At 33.8% G+C, this 19,280-nt stretch overlaps 1 protein-coding gene across 3 annotated transcripts in view; it reads right to left on the bottom strand.

Annotated features, from left to right (window-relative positions):
- CSMD3 (CUB and Sushi multiple domains 3) overlaps positions 1-19,280 on the bottom strand; it is a 585,345-nt gene that overhangs the window by 62,892 nt on the left and 503,173 nt on the right. For 2 of the 3 annotated variants that reach the window (XM_063423509.1, XM_063423676.1), the window contains 6 exons: positions 17,705-17,893; positions 17,172-17,318; positions 14,437-14,625; positions 9,559-9,744; positions 8,096-8,290; positions 6,202-6,375 (listed from right to left, as the gene is read on the bottom strand). In XM_063423509.1, the coding sequence (XP_063279579.1) occupies positions 6,202-6,375; positions 8,096-8,290; positions 9,559-9,744; positions 14,437-14,625; positions 17,172-17,318; positions 17,705-17,893 (1,080 nt within the window). The remainder of the gene's footprint in view (positions 1-6,201; positions 6,376-8,095; positions 8,291-9,558; positions 9,745-14,436; positions 14,626-17,171; positions 17,319-17,704; positions 17,894-19,280) is intronic. The other variant, XM_063423591.1, reaches the window with a different exon arrangement.

Genomic DNA, 19,280 nt, shown 5'->3' with positions numbered 1-19,280 from the left:
GGCATTTTTTTCTTCTTTACAGGGCTTGCACTTCATAAAAAGATATAAGAAGGCACAGCCCTGGACAAAACAGGGCTTGGGGCATTTCTCTTGCTATTTTCAGAAGAGCCTCATCTTGACAGCTGTTCAAGCTGTACTAAAACTGTTCAAGATGAATGGTAAAGTTATTTTAAATCTTTTTAATCCATGGCCCACAGAGGGAAGTTCTCTGCTGAATTCCTTGAAATAGCTGAATAATTCTTTAAAGATGAAACATCATATACCAGATTTGAAAGTCTAGTTATTATTATACAGTAGTACTGAAGAACAAAGAGAAGCATATGGCTAACTCCAGATATATTAATTCAGCAACACTGGAGATTCAGAATTTCCCCCTAATTGAAATACCAAGATTTTAAAAAATATATTTTTTAAAAAGTGAAGATGAAGAAGTTAGTTGCTTATATATTTTTCTAGAAGTTTCAAGTACGAAAATAGTGGCAGAGAGGTAACAGTTGAGAGGTTACACAGACTCAGAAAACTTTCAGTGACTGGAAGCTGATGGAGAAAATATGAAAAATACCACTGATAGATTAATGCATTGAACAATCTTTGCTGTTAGCTTACAAGGTTGCTTTGCCCCAGATGGTATGTCTGCTATTTTTTAACTCCATTGAGAGCGTTGTTCTCTACAGAGTTGATGGATAACTGGTTTTTCCTTTACAAGTAACAAGCTGCCAATAACGACTCATTAGCATTTTAAACCAGTATTTTTGTATGAAAAAAGGGCTGAGTAAAACTGGGATAGTATTCCCCAGCTAACACATCAAAGTTTGTGTTCACATTAGAATTTTGGTTCAGCTCTTCCTTCTAACTCTTAAATGTGCAGAGTGGTTTTGCTATGAACAAATTAGCTTCCTTTTAGAGGAAGCACACTGAGAAGCTTAACCAGGTGCACCAAAGGTGTTCCATCTCCTTTTGGAGAAAAAGTAGTCAAAATTATTGACAGATCTTTTTGACAACTTAGAACCGTATGAGTAATGATGGCATTTAGCCCAGAGGACTAGACCAGACATAGTCCAAGGAAAATTCTCTGAACCATGTGTAATTCAGAATCAGTTATTTGTTTCATGATCTGCTCAGTCTGATGGATTGTTCTTTAATTCAGACAAAGACACAGTATGTGAAGTGTAGCCATTCTCTTAGGAGAAGAGATGAAAGGTATTCCTGATATTATTGTTTGGGAAGTGCAGATGCTGACATTTAATGTGCACACTAACCTAAACACCTCTTTTCTTTTATCTGTCTGCCTTTACAGAAAGCTCCTCTAGTATTAGTCATGTATGGGAACCACACGTCCCTATGCCTTATTAATCAAATAAACTTCATTCTTCAGTTTTGCATTTAAACTCATAGGGACACTTTATAAAGGTGTTCTCCAAATAAACTGAGTTAACATAATTCAATCATGTCACAATCAACAATGAAAAATGAGATCTTACAGACCTTTAAAAATTTAATCATATTTCATAGTCTATCTTTATTTGAGATTTAATACTAATATGCAGAATTGAACAAAAATATAGTTCCAGGAGTTGCTGAGTCTATCCTGTATGAAATAACAGCAATTACTTTTGGTAAATAAGGGAGAGAATATCAACAGATCTGTTTTATCAGGATGTTTAGATGTCACAAGGAATTGAGAAAGAAGAAGGAACTAAGAAATAAATGTTAGGTGTTGTACAGCTGAGATGAAGAGGATAGAGTCACAAGTCCACGAAATGTGAAAACCTGGAGTTAGCTCATCAATCAACAAAGAGAAGTATACATAAGATATCTTTCCTTTGAGTTTAAGTATTGGTTGAAAATCGTATTTTCCTGTCTTTTCATGTAGTTTTCATTGATGAGATGTCTAAACTTTTAAAATTGCTATCAGTCATGTAACTAGCACAAGTGAGAGAAGCTCAGTTAGATACCCCCCAGTGAGAAGTAAGGAACTTTTTACATTACATTAACAATGAGTAAAGTCCTAGGAAGAAATCAGAATTCTTTGTAATAGTCTAAGAAAAGAACTGCTCCATTATATATAAGAACTGTATGCAACAGAAAGGCTTTTCAAAACGTGCTAAGCATGCTATACTTTTTGTTGTTAGTTTTACTTTGTTATGTGTTTTCTACTAAACTAAAATATTAACCAAAATAATATAGCCACCATTTTAAAAGGCAAAAGGCCATTTGAAAAGGCAAAAATGTACCCTCAAAAAACCCATTAGGACCGAAAAAAAAAGAAAAAAAAAGAGGAAAATATAGTCCTGATCATCAAATCATGATGTGTAAAAGTAATGTTCTGATAGTGCTAATGAGAAAAAGGTGGGGAAAAAAAGGTCAGTGTTAGAGAAATCTTAGGAAATGTTTTTCACTAATCATATATATATGTTAGTTACTTCTATATATACTAGTTAATTCTAAAGTTTATCTGAAAGTACTATAAAGTTATTAAAGTAGACCTGATTTACTTCTTTCTATGAAATGTCCAGTTTACTAAATATCTGATTACAGGCATTAAAATAAATACACTGAAAAAAAATTTTAAAAAAATGCAATTTTTTAAAAGTATGATAATATTTTTTTTAATGGTCAATGTTATTCCCGACAGTAAATTAAAGCAAACAAAATTGATGTCATAAATTTAGGAAATAATGCAAAATATAAAATTGTAAATATGTAATCTATAAATACTGTAAATACACAATGTTTTCATGTAAACAGACAAAAGAATAAGCAATTTATTTATGAATATTTAAGTATTTTTCCAAGAGGAAAATGTGTAACAAAATCACAGATTTGTCAGTCTCTTTTATTTTTTACTTTTATTCAGTAAAAATCTATTCCATGTTTCTGAATGTTTCTCAGGATTTATTACATAGACAGTTTCAGTGCTACCAGTACAGAAAAAAGATCAAGCAGAAAAAACTGAGAGACAGTTTGTAACCTAGGAGACATAACTGTCATAATTTTAGTCTTTGTTTGTTATTTTATTCTAAAATACTTAAGTGATTTTTTCACAATAAAATGTCCTCAAACACTGAGATTTTTAAACTTTGACAATAAAATTACTTCAGAAGCTCTGTTCTGTTTTGTTTCATTTGTTTTTTTAATTTGAACATTGTTTCTTCTCATCAGCTATGGAGAATAAGGACCAAGAAGTCATTTTTCTACTATTATAATAATATGATTACTCCTGAAATACTACTTCGTCATTTAGGTATTATTATAAAAAAAAACTGAGCTTGAGAAAGGAAGGCAACTGTTTTAAGTTTTCTTGTGTTTGCCACAGATTCATTATCCATAAATTATTCGTCTTTAGAAAAGAAGCCAGAATGATAAAAGAAAGACAAAAAAGAGCTGTGAAACCTATAATCATATTCTCACATTATTATGGCTGTCATCAAAATCATGTACTACTGTACTACTATGTCATGGAATAACATAAGTTGGATTTTAGTCAATATTTTTTGGTGATTTAAAGCTTACCTCAGTTAAAAATCTCATCTGAGAGGTTGACCACAAACTAGTTTAAAGTTCTACTGCAGATACTTGTTTATTCCACCTTTCATAAATTTTTAAAATCACACATACCTGAAATTAAAAATCAGGCTTTCTAACATAACAATTAAATGTAATTATCTCAGTAGCAATTTAAAAAAAAAGTAATTGTATTTTAAAACAAAATACTTGGAAAGGGTATTATTATTACAGGGTCATCCTGTAGGATTTCATATGTATCATCTAAGTGAAGATACTAAGAGCATCTTCAAAACTTAAACCAGAAATACATTGGTAATCACTTAAGTCTAAGAACAACTACATTTTTCAGAAAGTAAAAGTGGAAAGGCTTTAAGATAAATGATAAAAAATGTTTACAACTGAGAGCACAGAAACATCAGAAGTAGATAATGAAATTTATTAATAAGTTGCACAAAAATTCATTTCCTGAACCATTAAAATACCCACTCTGTAGGTCTTCCTGCTGTATTTGATCTTCTTTCTCCCACATTCTAATACTTCTTTAATGTCCTCCATTTCTTCCACTTTCTGATAACAACCTACTTAAAAATATTTCCTATTTCTGATTTGTCATTGGCTGAGCTCATCCTTCTATCTTAAGTCTCAAATTGTAGAAGAAACAAGAATTGAACTGAGTTATTCTGAGTCTGCAGGAAGCTCATTCCTGCACAGTGATGTAACACACTAGGCAGCATTGTTGCAAGAGAAATTATGGCAGCCATTTCTTTCTCCCTTTTATAAATTACCTTTGTCACTAGCCTTTCTGGTTTTTTGGAGGTGTTGTTTTTAACTTTTTTTTACTCTTTTTTTTTCCCTTACTTTTTTCACTTTTATTTTACTTTACTTTATTTTACTTTTTTTTTCCCAGCAAGGTATACATTTTTGCCTGCTATACATGATGCATACTCTAATTATTCTGAATAATACTTGTTTTCATGCTGTCTTCAACAATTTGCCATAATAAACATTTAAAGATATGTATAAAATTTAATGTAGTGCTATTAATCTGATACAATATGTGTGTTTTAGATTATTGTTTTTCTTCTCTAGTTATATAGTTATTTTCTTAACAATTAATTATTAGTGGACATTATAGTGTATGAACTGAATAATAATGAATCTCTTCTGAGAAGTAGGGGTCCTCGTTTAAGTTGCGAGTAAAGATTATGTAATCTGCTACTATTATTAAATTATATTACAATTTTATTTCTACAGAACAAATGCAGGAGAAATTCAATTCATTCTGTGTTGATCTTTACTTGGCACGAAGCTATTTTGGCAAAATTTTTAAATGCAAGTATCTTTTCAAGATGCTATTCACAAATAGCATGCAATTTATCTGTTTTTAGATTAGTATTTCTCTGAAGAAAACTTTTACATTTCTCCAGACTTCAACAGCTGTAACTTCTGCGGAAAAATCAGTAAAAATAAAACCAAACAAACAGGCAAACAAGAAAAAAGCAGAACTTTTTGATTATGCACATAATATGGTGCTTCAAAAATTAAGCTTTAGAACATCTTGTAATTGCTGACAATTTAGAAGATAAAGAATATCAAACATGAAGTGTTTTTTTTCTCCTCCTGTGTTAAATGGTTTCCATTGTAAAAGTGAAACATAAACAAAGCCCTTATCCCTCTCTGCTCTATGTCAGGGAACATTCCAGCTGCAGACTTGTAGCTTAATAAGCAACACTTTTGCTCATTCATGAGTTATTCATTCAAATGAACATTAGCAAATAATGCTGTTTTACAGAAGAAAAATTATTTGGGTGAAAAGTAGTTTAAAAAGGCAAATGGCAATCTGTACAAAGATGTATTGCAACAAATCCCTTTATCTAATGTATTTACTAGTTCAGTTTTCTGAAAGCATCAGTTTGTGGATATTCTGTCATATATTCATGCCTCTACAAACAACAAGATACAATATGACGTATATTTCATTCTAAATCAGAATTCTAACATACTTTTGATTTCAACTGAAATTAAAATTTTGGTTAAATTAGAGGTAAAACTTGTCTCTCTACACTAAATACAATAACCCAGCTCAAGGTACACATGAAAATGGATCAGAAAGCAGTCCTGAAATTCTTTCATGTGTTCATTTTATTCATACATAATTTAGGCAACAATGTCTGAGTGTAATAAATAAGAGAAGATGCCTAACTTTGTACAATTAAAGGATCTCAAATTCTGTAAAAAGTGCCTGGACAGTGATAGTGGCTTTCTCTCAGAAATAAGGCTGCAATGGTCCTGTCAACGTTTTCACAAACTTTTTTTTCCTCCTTCTGTATCTTTTCAAGAACTTAGCTTAATTCTAAGGCACAACCACTTTGTTCAGATCTACTATGCAAATATTTTACTGAGGATATGTATTAGAGCTGACACATATGGAATCAGTCTTGCTGTTTATGTATAGTTCTACTTTAAAGACATATACAAAAACACAGTAATACAGTTTTTGCAAGATGTGAAAATACTAAAAATTTTGAAAATATAAAAATAGTTCTAATTCGATGAGAACAACAATGCAGCCCAGCCACACACATGCAGAGCTCTCTTCAATGTATCTGCTAATAGAAAAAGACAAGCAGATCACATTGCTTAGTTTTGTCTCTTAGAAACAAAGTGGACAAGTCATGACTGTAGTATTCATACCTAAACATCGGGTCTCAATTCCTCTCCAGAGTCCAGATGACAGACATTCCCTCACTGCAGAGCCAACTAGCATGTATCCTGAGTCACAAGTAAATATAGCTGTAGATCCATATGTGATTTGAGTTCCAATCTTATTCCCATTTGGAGGTGTAGGAAGTTCTCCACAGGAAATAACTTCATGGCAAAACAAAAACAAAAGTGTACAGCTGAGAATCACCGTCACACATACAATAATGTCTATCAACCAACAACACTTATCAACCAGTCAATCAGATAAATAAATTTCACACCTTGAAGTATTGAGGAGAAATCTATAGAAATCACAGAACAAAAACCTGCAAACAAAAACTATTCCTTCCCCAGAAATTACACTTCAGAGAGGGGGAAGGAAAATTAAAATAATTTCTGTAAAGTTAAAAAAGCCACTCAGAACATTATTAAATGCTGTTTCATTACCTTGGTTTTATCAAGTACTTTCTGCATATTGGAACATCACAATTGCTACAAGATTTATTTATGCTTCTTTGGGAAGTGGTCACTTGATCTTCTAGGTCATAATGAAGCTTACCCTAGCATTTACACATTATATTTTTATAAAGAGCGAGTGATATCGATGGGATGTCTTGCTATTTGTTTACAACTGAAAGCATACTTTAAATCAAAATAATATTTTCCTTTGTCAATTTTCTTTTAATAATTAGCAAAAATAATTTATTAGTAGCAAATAAAGGGAAAAATTAAGTAGTACTCTTTATGCCTAGAAGAAAATAAGTCACAGTATTTCAAACAAAGCTCAAAACACAGCTAAAAGTAGTTTGTCTTGTAAAACAAAAAGAGATACAAATACAAATTTAGTATATAGATTATATATGCACAGAGATATAGATACAGACACATACACAGTATTTTTAACACTAGCAGAGATGAAATATTGCAATTAACTTTTAAAAATTCTCTAAATTATATATTAGTTTTTCCAGTAATAAAGAACTCAAAATTAAGGTTAGTTTCCAGTATAATTAATCTGGTTTTGAAAATGCACTTTTAAACCTCTTTTTTTTGCATATATATTGTATATATATATATATTTTAAGCCACAGTTATCTGGCTTATCGACAGACTTTTTAGATATTTTTTTCCTATTATTTATACATAAACATGCAGATACACACATTTTGGTAGAGGAACCAAAAGTACAGTTGTATCCCACTCTGTTAGAGGGTACATCACACTGTGTTCCATAAAGAGTTTTGTGGCTTCAAAGTGTAAGCAAAACCCCACAGTTTTGAAAAAGATATTTCTAAATGTAAATTTATAAAGAAATGTGCTTTTCACAGCAGTAGGGGAGGGAAACATAATTATAGCTACAATAATTGTTGTTATAGCTAACAATTATAGCAATAATCTCCAGTTGGTGTAAATATCTGAATATTAATTATTTATTTTTTTGAAAATTAACTATGAGGGTTATCAGTGTACCGGCTAATGATAGGAATGATGTGGATATGTGCAAATGCACACTATCTGGTAACTACCTGAAAGGAGAGATTATTTTATTTATCAGTTGTGCAGACAGGATACAAAGGTTTTGCATTTTTCAAGACTTTACAGCATTCCTGACCTAAAATAAACATATAGAAAAATATTCTTTTTGTACCTTTATAAATTTAGGGACCCTTAAGCTCCTGAACTGTGCCTACAGATATGTCCTTGTCACTAAATCTAATGTACTTCATTTTTAAATAACAACCTTTAGTCTACCCAGGCATTCCAGCCAAGAAACACCTTTTCTAATTTACTGTTTTGAGTATGTAATTAGTTCATTTCTAATTCACCCAATAAAATATTTTTTCCTGAAATCTGTACAGCAGATGCAGATACAACATGTACTCACTTTGGCAGTAAGGCCGCTCGTTTCTCCAGCTCCAGGTGCCATTAGCAAGACACTCAATAGACGCTGGCCCCAAACCATAATAGCCAGGATCACAGCTAAAAACGACTTTTGTTTTATACTCATAGTGTGAGCCATTCACTATTCGCCATCTTCCATGCTCCAGGGTAAAAGAATTGATGCTTGGACATGTAACAACTTCCAAAATAACAAAAAGACATCGTTATTGATGGCTTAGTACAGACAAATTGGGAAAATCTGTTCTGTTATTAATCAAAAAATGTATTCTAAACACAGTGACATAATCTTTGAAAACTAAGGCTATGTTTAGCTGTTATAAGTTGTCTCATTTAATTGATAGTCATCCAGAAAGAGAAGGGATTGCATATGCAGGGCAATGCAGTTGGTGTGGATAGGAGCTATACCATGGTTGAATTCACTATAGCTGGACCTTCTGTGACATTTTACATCAATCACCAAAATCTTTACCAAAATTTTAAGTACCTTTAAATGGAAAAATTATTTTTCTGAAAGACTTCTTTGAGAGGCTGCACATTGGTGACAGAAAAAATAATATCCATATCCAAGTTGTTTTATCAACAGCTATATATTTTTTGTCTCATTTCTTTATTCTAAATGTTTTTCCTCCAGAAATGTAACAAGAACATTCTACAACACTACTAGAATAAAAAATAGTATAAGAAGCATAACCATTTTTCCCACTATTTTTTTTGTCTATTTTCATTTGTTCTTTAGAAAGAAGAAAATTCATGACAGAATGAAATTTTCAAGAACAAGAAGGAAAAAAAGGAGAAAGGGGAAATCCTTGAAAAATATTCCAGTCTTAATTTGCTTTCATTTTCAAGTTTGACTAGGTGAGGTAATTCAAATGCTGATGTGAATGAGACACTGACATGACTGGCATTGCACTTACAATCACCTGAGTTTTCATATCCCATTTGTAACTGGTGATACCCACTTCATTTTGGGAGTTAAATGTATTTTCTCTGCAGTGACGTTCCCCCAAGTTTAGATGGTGTAGGACTATAACGGTGGGATGAATACAAATAATAAGCAGCAGTTTCAAACAATTATCACAGGTTTTGCAATTTGGTATAGTAAAAAAAGGTTTGTTAAGGGTAATGAATTGTGCAGCTTTCACTGAAGAGAAAACTTTTGCAGAAAACCTCTGCAACCATTAATTTTAACTGTAAATTAGTTATTAGTTTGATTGTATTCTATAAGCTCTAGCATGTTTATTCTGCTTATGCTGTTAAGTTTCAGCATGTCTTAGTTACATGTACCTCATATATGTATTTCATAATAATTTAATACCAGCAATAGCTCATAGATTAAAGTAACCTGAAGATGAAAGTTTAAGTCCTGTGAAGATTTGTGCCCTGGATAAATGCACAGAATGTGCAGGCAGGCTTTTCCTCACCAGAGAGGTTTTACTCGTTACTCACCCACACAGCGAGGTGTTTTATTGTGGTTGCTCCAGGTGCCGTCCGGCTGGCAGACTGCAGTAGTAAGCTCTTTGGCTGACAGCCTATATCCGTCATTGCAAAAATAAGTAACACGGGTGCCAACTAAGTAATCTGTAGTTAATATCCCACCATTCAGTGGAGCTTTAGGAATTCCACAAGATATTGCTGAGTAGAGAGAAAGACAAAGTTTTTATGTCTTCAATATAAGTTTCCACTGACCTCAGAGAGCTTATGCGTTGCAAGATCACTAGTCTTAAATTCATAAAAAATGAATTTTTAACTCATTAATGTATGTTTTAAGCATGCAAATAAACTCTCTTAAAATTTTAGGGAATTGAATCAAATGAAGCTTTTGCATTTTGATGGAGGAAGTAAAAAATAAGAACAGTGGTTCATAACTCTGCAGATAACAATTCAAAATGAAGACGATAATAAAAAAGAGGTAATAGAAAATATCTGGAAAAAAATATGACCAGCATGGTTGAATTAGTAAGGCACCAGTCTGAGAAACATGAATATAGCTTATGTTCAGATTTCTTCCATCAGCTGTACTTTGTGACCTCTGGCAAATCACTAAAATTAACTTTCAACATTCTATTTTTTCCACCTGGAAAGCAGAAAGAAAACATCCCTTTGACAAGACTGAATCATAGGATTATAAAATGGCCGGGGGTGAAAGTGGCCTTAAAGATCCAGTTCCAATTCCTAGGCAATGGGCAGGAACATTGTACTAGATCAAGTTGCTTAAACCCCAGTCCAGCCTGGACTTGAACACTTCCAGGGATGGGGCATCTACAACTCCTCTGGGCAACACATTCCAGTGCCTCACCAGCTTCACAGTAGGGAATTTACTCCTGATGTTTAATTTGAACTGATCCTCTTTCATTTTAAAGCCATTCCCACGTATTCTATTGCTGCATACCCTTGTGAAAAGTCCTTCTCCAGGGTTCCTGTCTTTTAGCCCTCATCTTTGTCATCCATGCCTTGTGAAGTGAGACTGAAGCACTTGTCAGCAAAGACTGAGTCAAAACCACTGCTGAGTACCTCAGCTGTCTCCATGTCCCAGGTAACCAGGTCTCCTGTAGCCTTCTGAAGAGGGCCCACAATTTGCCTAGTCTTCCTTTTACCACGAATACAACTTCAGAAGCTGGTTTTGTTTCCCTTGACAACCATGGACAGATTTGTTTTTTCTGGGCTCCAGCTTTCCTAATCTGATCTGCAGTTGCTTGGACAATTTTTCTGTATTCCTCTCAGGATGCCTGTCCTCACTTCTACCCTTTCTAGGCTTTGGTTTTCATTTGTTTTGTCCAGGAGCTCCTTGGACATCCAGGCAAGTGTCCTGAAGCTTCTACCTGACTTTCTCTTTGACAACACTTCTGAGGACAAAACATTTCTGAGCTTGGAAGAAGTGATCCTTTCACTATTAACAAGTTATCTTAGTCTGCTCTTAAATCTAAGGCTTTATTTATTTATTCCATGGTAGTCTACCAAGCACATCCCTGAAGTGGCTGAATTCTGCTCTTCTGAAGTCAAGGGTAGCTAGCACCCACCCTTCTCACTGCTCTAAGGATTTTGGACTCTATAATTTTACAGTCACTGCACCCTTCAGCTTTACATTCCTCATCAGCTCCTGCTTGTTGCTGAGAAAAAGATCCAGCATATCACCTCTCTTTGGTGGTTCCTCTATCTCTTAGAAAAGAATTGAAAATTGCAAATAAAAGTATAACTTACTATTTCATTTCTTTTCTTTAACAAAAATAATGTACCAAGAGAAGATCTGGTTCTAGATAACACTCTGTTTTGGGAATAAAAATAAAAAATAACCCTTTTGCACATTCTAAAACCATATGTCTAATGTAGGTCAGATCCAAAAAAAAAGTGGAAAAAAAAAAGGGCTTAGACATTTAAGTCTGAAACACCTTACTTTGAAGTCAAATCTTGAGCCCTAAGAAAGTACCTATCATATCCACACAGGAAGGTTAATCCTCTCAGACTATGTATAAATACTTGGAGGAAAAAAAAGAGTGCAATCTATTTTTGCCCCTACTGGGAGCTGATCTGGCATAAAACTGATTTGCTTCCTAAGCAATATAACAACTGTGTGGCACAGTACCGAAGCTAATAATTACAGCTAAACACAGGTAAAGCGCCAATCCTATAACAACTTGCAGAACAGAAGTGTAAGAATCAATGTTAAAATATTATTTCATTGCCATAAAAAAAGCCCTTGCATATGACACGGAAATTTAAGAAAATTAAATACAGACACACTCTGCTGAAAAGATCACAGAAAACTATTTCTAATTTGCTATCGCTCTGTCTTGGCAACCATAAAAACATATACCAATGACGGTCACAGTATCTACTGGCAACTAAAGACAAACACATATTTAGAAGAAAATAAGAAAACTGTGATTAAGAAATTGAAAATCCCAAGAAACTATGGTTGAATCCAAAGCTCTAGAGAGTATGAGGATATGACCCCAGCGAGATAAAGAAGTGATGAGTTAATTAAATGAGGATGTCCACCTTCCACCTTTTACCAAACCTTTGATAAAACTACTATTTCACTTGCCATCACCAAAGAAAGAAATGACTTCTATGATATCACTACTGAGTACGGATGGCATGAGTAACAACACTGACTCTCGGTATAGAGCAAAAATGAGAGCAGTCTTTATTTTCGAAGTTCTCCTTTTATACAGTACTTCAGCACAATTCATATGATTGGTCGTTAGAGCCTACACTTCTTTGTAAACATCCTTGCCAGTAAACACGTTGGACAAACACCACCTGCTGATGGTTTTTCACTTTCCAAGGATTGCTATGGATACCTCTTTAAGATTTTCTTAGGCCAGAATGAGGAAGTTGCTTGTTTGTCTTTCACAGAGACTTTAGCAGTGCCTGAAGCCTAAAATCCGACCACTGTCAGTACCCACACTACAACACTAAAATGAAAACATGTGACCATGTTTATTATTTCTTAAATTCGTCAGTGGCTTGGATTGCAGATTAACCAAATCTATCCATTCCAATATGATAACCATACACTTGTATAACCAAGGTATAACCAAATAACACTATTTACTGATAACTAGACTAGCTTAACCTCTTCCTTCAAAAGCACCTCAATGATAATAAGAACTTTGAGACAATTACAAGAGTTACATGAACAATGTCCACTGTGTTACATCAGGGCCAGCATTCAGCAGTGCATAAAATTAATATTTGTTGTAGTTTAAATTTTGGGGGGGATCTCGGGGAGGGTTCCCCAGGAGCTCCCTGGGCTCTAGGGTCGTGGGTGTTCACGTGCTGGCAGGCAAAGAGACTCCAGACGGCTGCTGAGGTGCTGATGAGATGAGGGTTTATTCAGAGTCTTACCCCAGGAAGGCAGCATGGGGTCACTGAGGGAGAGGGGGAAGGGAAGGGGGAGAGGGAGAAGGGGAGAGGATGGGGAGAGAGCAGTCTCTGGAGACCACCAGGGCAAAAGAGAAGGAACCCTCCCCGATTGCACCCTTAACACAGAGGTTCAAAGGGGCGCGGTAACATTCTCCAGCCAATGAGGTTACAGATACAGGATACTGCAGGGAGGGTACAGACTTGGGATAAACCATACATTTTCCAGGGGTGAACCAGAGCATACCATTTCAATAAAATGCAATCCCACAAATATTCACTTGAAAAATATTTTTAACATGTAAACAGCATTGATGACAATCCTAAGCACCAACAAATTCTACAATATTGCTTATTCACGTAACGCACATAATTCACATTCTGCCTCTTTTATCAATCAGTAAAATGCATATCAGATACATTCTGGCTGCAACCTGAGATGTTCTACATCTACCATCGAGAATAATTACTTCTTCAGTATTCAAAAATCTTCATTAGTGACTTGATTAATTTTGAGTCATATTATACATGTTATAGTCAATCTTGTGGCACAAGAAAAATACATCCCTCCCTTAACCTTAAATTTTTAAGAAACCAGCAAAGCTTGGTAACAGACTTTTATATAAACAACAGATCTCCCAAGGGTCGCTCAGTGACATTTTCGTTTCTAGCAGTTTTGAGCTGAATTTCACATTTGTGGAAACTTGCACAGAAAAGCTGCCCAAAGAAGTTGTGGGTGCCCCATCCCTGGAAGTGTTCAAGGCTGGGTTGGACTGGCTTTAAGCAATCTGACTGAGTGAACAGTGTTCCTGCCCTAGGAACACTATTGTAGGAATTGGAACAACACCTTTAAGGTCCCTTCCAAATAAACCCTTTTATGAATTTATGAAAATTATCGTTTAGTCAGGGGCAAACATGAGAAAATAGATAAAGTTATTGCCACATCAAATACTTTGACAGGAAAAAATGACAAATAGGAAATATCAAAATTCCCTTAAAATTGATCTATCACAGAAATGTTTGGTCACTCTATGTCAGTTTGGGCAATATTGTTAATCAAACTGAAACATTAAAATTGATTCCTTTTTCACAAACTTCAGAACATAGTTCCAGTTCCAAAGACATACATAAAATACATGCACAGTCCTTGGAAAACCTTAGTTATATTAGTTCTCAAAGAATGAGAACCAGCATTTCAGAAATTATTATTAAACAAAAACAAAGTTCTTAAATATTCTTCACTAAATGTTAAAGCACTGGTTTTTGTTTGTCAGTCTTATTAGCTCCTCTTGAAATATTGTTTCTTAAAACTACATTTGTTTTTATGAGGTTGAAAAATTTTGGCACTGAAGTATGGCCACGAAATATTTCCCCGCTATTCATTTTAAGTCAGAAAACTGATGGCTTGCATTAGGAAAAGAAAGTTTCTTGGAGTCTAATTTTTTTAGTAGAAGAATTTACCTTGACAAGCAGGGACCGGAACGTCCCATGAGTAATATCCATACGGAGACTTCCTGCAGACGGCAGTGCTTTTCCCAATGAGGCGGAAGCCGCGGTCGCACGCCCAGCGCACCACGCTGTTGAGCTGCCCGCCCGTCTGGCTGACGATGAAACCGTGCGGGGGCGACTCCGGGGTGCTGCAGTACAGAGCTTCAAACACAGATATCAAATGAGCAAAATACGTGTTCAGAATACAGGGAACAGTTCCTCAGAAATTCTTGTTTAACTCAGTGCATGTCTGACTGGACACTGAGAAACCATTACTAAAAGTTGTATTTTATGTACTGATAATTGCATGCATTGACCAATTTCACAAAATATAAATTTGATTAAAATTGAGCTTTATTAGCTCTTTACAAGATTCAGGTTTCATTAGCCTCTAAAAAAATAGTGATAGCTCACTTATGATTTGCTATAGCTTTGGAGTTTGGGCAGGGTTTTTTACTACCTTCTTTTTAAATCAAATAAGCTACTAAACTTTAGTTTATGATGAAATTTATTGCAATTGTATACATTTTGGCATTATGCAAATTTTTGAACGAAGAAAACAACCAGTACATCCTGAACATAACTCTTTTTAAATAGTCCTTTCCTTTTGGTCTTAAATAAGTTCTTTCATTTATGTTCTGTGATACATTGAACTAATGGGAAGTAAAACATTTTAAATAGATTTTAATTATATTTATGGCTATCACCATAAATCCGTGGCAAAAAATACTGAATATGCTTTTACTTGTTGATTTATTTAGAACACATTAAATCTTACAGAAATCTTATCTAGAGACTATGAAAAAATATCATAACTAATTATGAGAGCAAAAAATCTCTCTAAGACTTACAGTTTTTATACTGTGAAATTATTTATGTACTTAATGACTAAGACATTAAATACTGGTTACTTTGTTTGCTTTATCTCCCTTGTTCTTTGAGTACCAAGTAATTTAGGTTTGGCTATCTTGTCATAGGAGTGGACCAGAAGGCTCTTATAACCTGGTAACAACTTTAAGAGGAGTTTTGTTTGTATAAAAGTTTAACTTGGTCTCTGATTAATTTGATTACTAGCTGCTAGACATAAAGGGTGTTTTCCTTTTTTGTAGGAAAGAAAACTGTGCTGGAAGTTTGTTTTCAAGTGCTTCTTTTATGCTTTGAAAAACAGTGATATCTTGATATTTATTTTCTCAGGCAAATAGAGAAATGCTTCTTCACTCGCTCTTTAAACCTTTCCATGTCTCATGACTTACTTCAGGTCAATGTTTTTCTCACATGAAAGCTTCCTCTGACCATAATGGAGTCATGTGGTTGTTTCTTTACAACAAATATTTATTAAACATTTTAAAGCAAAGAGCAGAATCAGAACTACTGCTATATCTTTCAGACCACATACTATCAAAGTACTTTATTCCTTACACTAAATCTCTCCTGACTTATACTTTCTTGAAAGAATCAAAGACACAGAGGCCTGTACTTTAATTGTATAAAAAAACATACCAGTATTTTCTGTGTGAAACAGATCACTAGAAAATATTTCCTGTCTGCCACTCCACACTTCTCTCACTGCCTGTAAGGAAAGACTGAAAATTTTTCTCTTCTTTCTCTTTTAACAGATCCAAAAGGGACTACCGGAAATGAAAATTGGTATCATATATTATTTTATCTCTAGTAAACAGGAAATTTTACCTAATGAACAACAAACATTTCAAGTCTGAGAAAACTGTCCCCTCCTAAAGGAAAGATGACATGGTTTCACAGTATATATAATCCCAAGTAATTTTCTTCAATTGTGAAGCAGACAAAATTTAAGTGAGGAAAACTAGAAATCTCAGCAGAAAGAATTTTGTATTTATTCTTTATTTTTTTTATCCACCTTGTGAAATGAAACAGCTTTATGCCAATAACTTCTCTAATATCTACAGATACTATCCCCTGTACACTTCCCTGTGTATATTTCATATAGTTGGTCATATATGATATATATCTTCACATATTTCACTTTCAGTCATTAAAAAAATCAAATCTAGTTTTTGTGCAATTGCTGTAATTTGCAACTAATCTACTTTAGCTAGACTAATTGAAATAATTTTCCAGTAAAATAAATATTGTATAATAATTCTGTTATTTTACTAAATTTTACTAAAATCTAACACATTGTCAGGTACCATTTCCACACACTATTCATGTATATGTTAATTTGAATTAATAACACATAAAATACTGACTTTTAATATTGATTGCTGCTTCTGTTGAACCTTAAATGAAAGAGTTCAACCCTTCAGGGTCTCATATTTTTCCACTTTATAGCTGTTCACTCCTGCCCTTGTTGCAATGCTGTTCACTGTCCCACCAAAATTCTTAATGGTGAATTGCATAAAGGTCTAGTTAGAAAAACATCGCAGTATGAAGAGGCATACAAGTGCAAATAAATGGAAGAGAAAAAGGGGAAGCTGCTTGTTTTATCTTCAGTACTGGCTTATGCCATTTTAAAGCCCTGACTTTTATTAATTCTCAACAGAGCCCATGTGTGGGGTTTTTTTCATCACAAGATGAGGGTCATTAGGTTCATATATATAGAACAGATTGGATTTCCTTTCAGTTTGGTTAATTAAGGATACCAAACATAGCTTATATTACCCTTTTCACATAAACAAATGTTTTTCATTGAAATTCTATGCACATTATAGAAAGTCACATTTGCATACCTATATATCGTATCCTGAAACCCTTTTTATTGGTGCCATGATCTGCTGACCACCGGAGAAATACTTCATGGCCGTTGCTGGTTATATTTAGAGAAGATGAATAGTCCCCACTGAGAGATATGAGCAATGGGCTATGACTATTTGGTCCTTGGTACAAAGGAAGGAAAAAAAGAAGGAAAAAAAGAGTTACAAAGTTTAAAATAACATACAATCAACCATATGCACACAATTAATATACATGCAAAACATCCTCCAAGCAAATGGCAAATTAATTTGAATTAAAAAATTGAAATACATTATAACTGGAAGCCATGTATTTGCTCAAAATAAAAATTATTTCACAGTATAACATACAGTACAATTTTAAAATAAAGTAATCCAGCAGTTCTTTTTATCATATCAAAATACTTGCTTAAGATTTTTTATACAGAAATAATTAGACATGCATAAACAATATTAATTAGACAGAAGCAATATAAAAACCCCAATGATATAGACAAGGTATCATCCAAAGTTATGCATCCTATAGTTACCATCAAAAACTTCAAGTATATCAAACTCCTTTTCTGTCTGGAAGAATTCAAAGAACATGCTGATATTATAACCCTTTTCCACAGTAATGGTCCACGCACACATCTGGAGATTTGGGTAGCTGTCAGGATATCCAGGGCTCAGTATTACGCCTGTTGAATCCAGACGCATTTCATTGGCTGGACAGAGCACTGTGAGACAGAAAAATTGGCAAAAAAATCTAAAGCCCATTATTTCTGTTTGATGTGATTGATGAGATTTTCCCGAGTTTAAAAGAACTGCATTACTCATTCTATTTCCTTAAATTGAGCAACATGGTGATTTAAAATATGATGAAGGGATTTAATTTTGAATTTATCTGGATTCACTAGATCTACAAGAATAGTAATCTCATGAAATAGAAATAGTCGGCATTACCACGGTACTGGAAGTTTTTTCAAAAAATGTGTTTGCTTCATGATATATGAACAAATGCCTTCAGTATATTCAGAACTTAAAACTACTAAACAGGAGCTTTGAAATCTTTTTATACTGACAATTAACTCCTACATGAAAATGAGTTAGTCCTGAGTTACACAAGAAAAATAATAGGATCTTAGTTTTCTCAAGAACACTGGAAATAATATTAGTCTCATTAATTACAAAAATCAGCTTTTATGTTGAAAAAGTTACTGGACTATGAAGAGAGAGAAAGAACACAGAAAAACAGAGAAAGGGAGATTAAAAACAGTATTTATCTTCATAAAAAACTTTTTAAGAATCAGAATATTTGGTTTGAAAGTGACCTTTGAAGATCACCTAGTCCAACCCTCTGCAAACGAACCTGAAAAACTGTATCTATCCATATATTTTTAAAAATATTTGTATCTGCTGCAAATTAAGATGCAGTCGTTAAACTTCAAAAGTTGTTTCTCATGTCCTATGTTTGTCTCAATTACTCAAGCAGGGATTGAATACAGCACCTCCACTCCACTTAATAAAACTCATATGGCTGGAATCTGTCTGTCAAACAATGCTGTGCCAGTTGTGACACATATTTCAAGAAAGTGAACAAAGTAATCCTCTCAGCTCTATATGTACATACAGACATATATTTATATAAAAATGTGTGGCAGGAAGAGTGTAACAGTAATCTGGCTGCACTCATTTATTTGCAGCTGGTTTTGCCTTGCAAACTGTCCTTAATTTCTGGATTTTCAGCTAAAGAACCCTCAGGAATTTTATAAAGAATTTAAAGACTTGTTTCTGTTAAACAGATTCCATTAGGAATTGGGTGGCTAAGTTTATGTGAATCAGAGAAAATTTATCTGAGATATAGTTAAGAGTCATCATTAAAGAATTTACTCAGGGTCCCCTTCTGATGCAAAATACAGTCTGAATCTTCTTACTCTGAAATTTTCATTTTATCCTGAAAGTAGAAGCTAATTTAAAAGAAAATTAAGGGTAAAGTTACATGCTTTGTTTGAACAATATAAGATGATAGAAATTGGCTAAACTTGTGGAATTTAGTGACTATTTTTACACCTAAAGGAAATCCACAAGAATTTTAGGAAATGCTCATCCAACTGACACACCAGA

The sequence above is a fragment of the Prinia subflava genome, chromosome 1 (genome assembly GCF_021018805.1).
Source record: "Prinia subflava isolate CZ2003 ecotype Zambia chromosome 1, Cam_Psub_1.2, whole genome shotgun sequence".
NCBI classification, from domain to species: Eukaryota; Metazoa; Chordata; class Aves; order Passeriformes; family Cisticolidae; genus Prinia; species Prinia subflava.
This window is presented reverse-complemented; position numbering and strand designations above follow the sequence as displayed.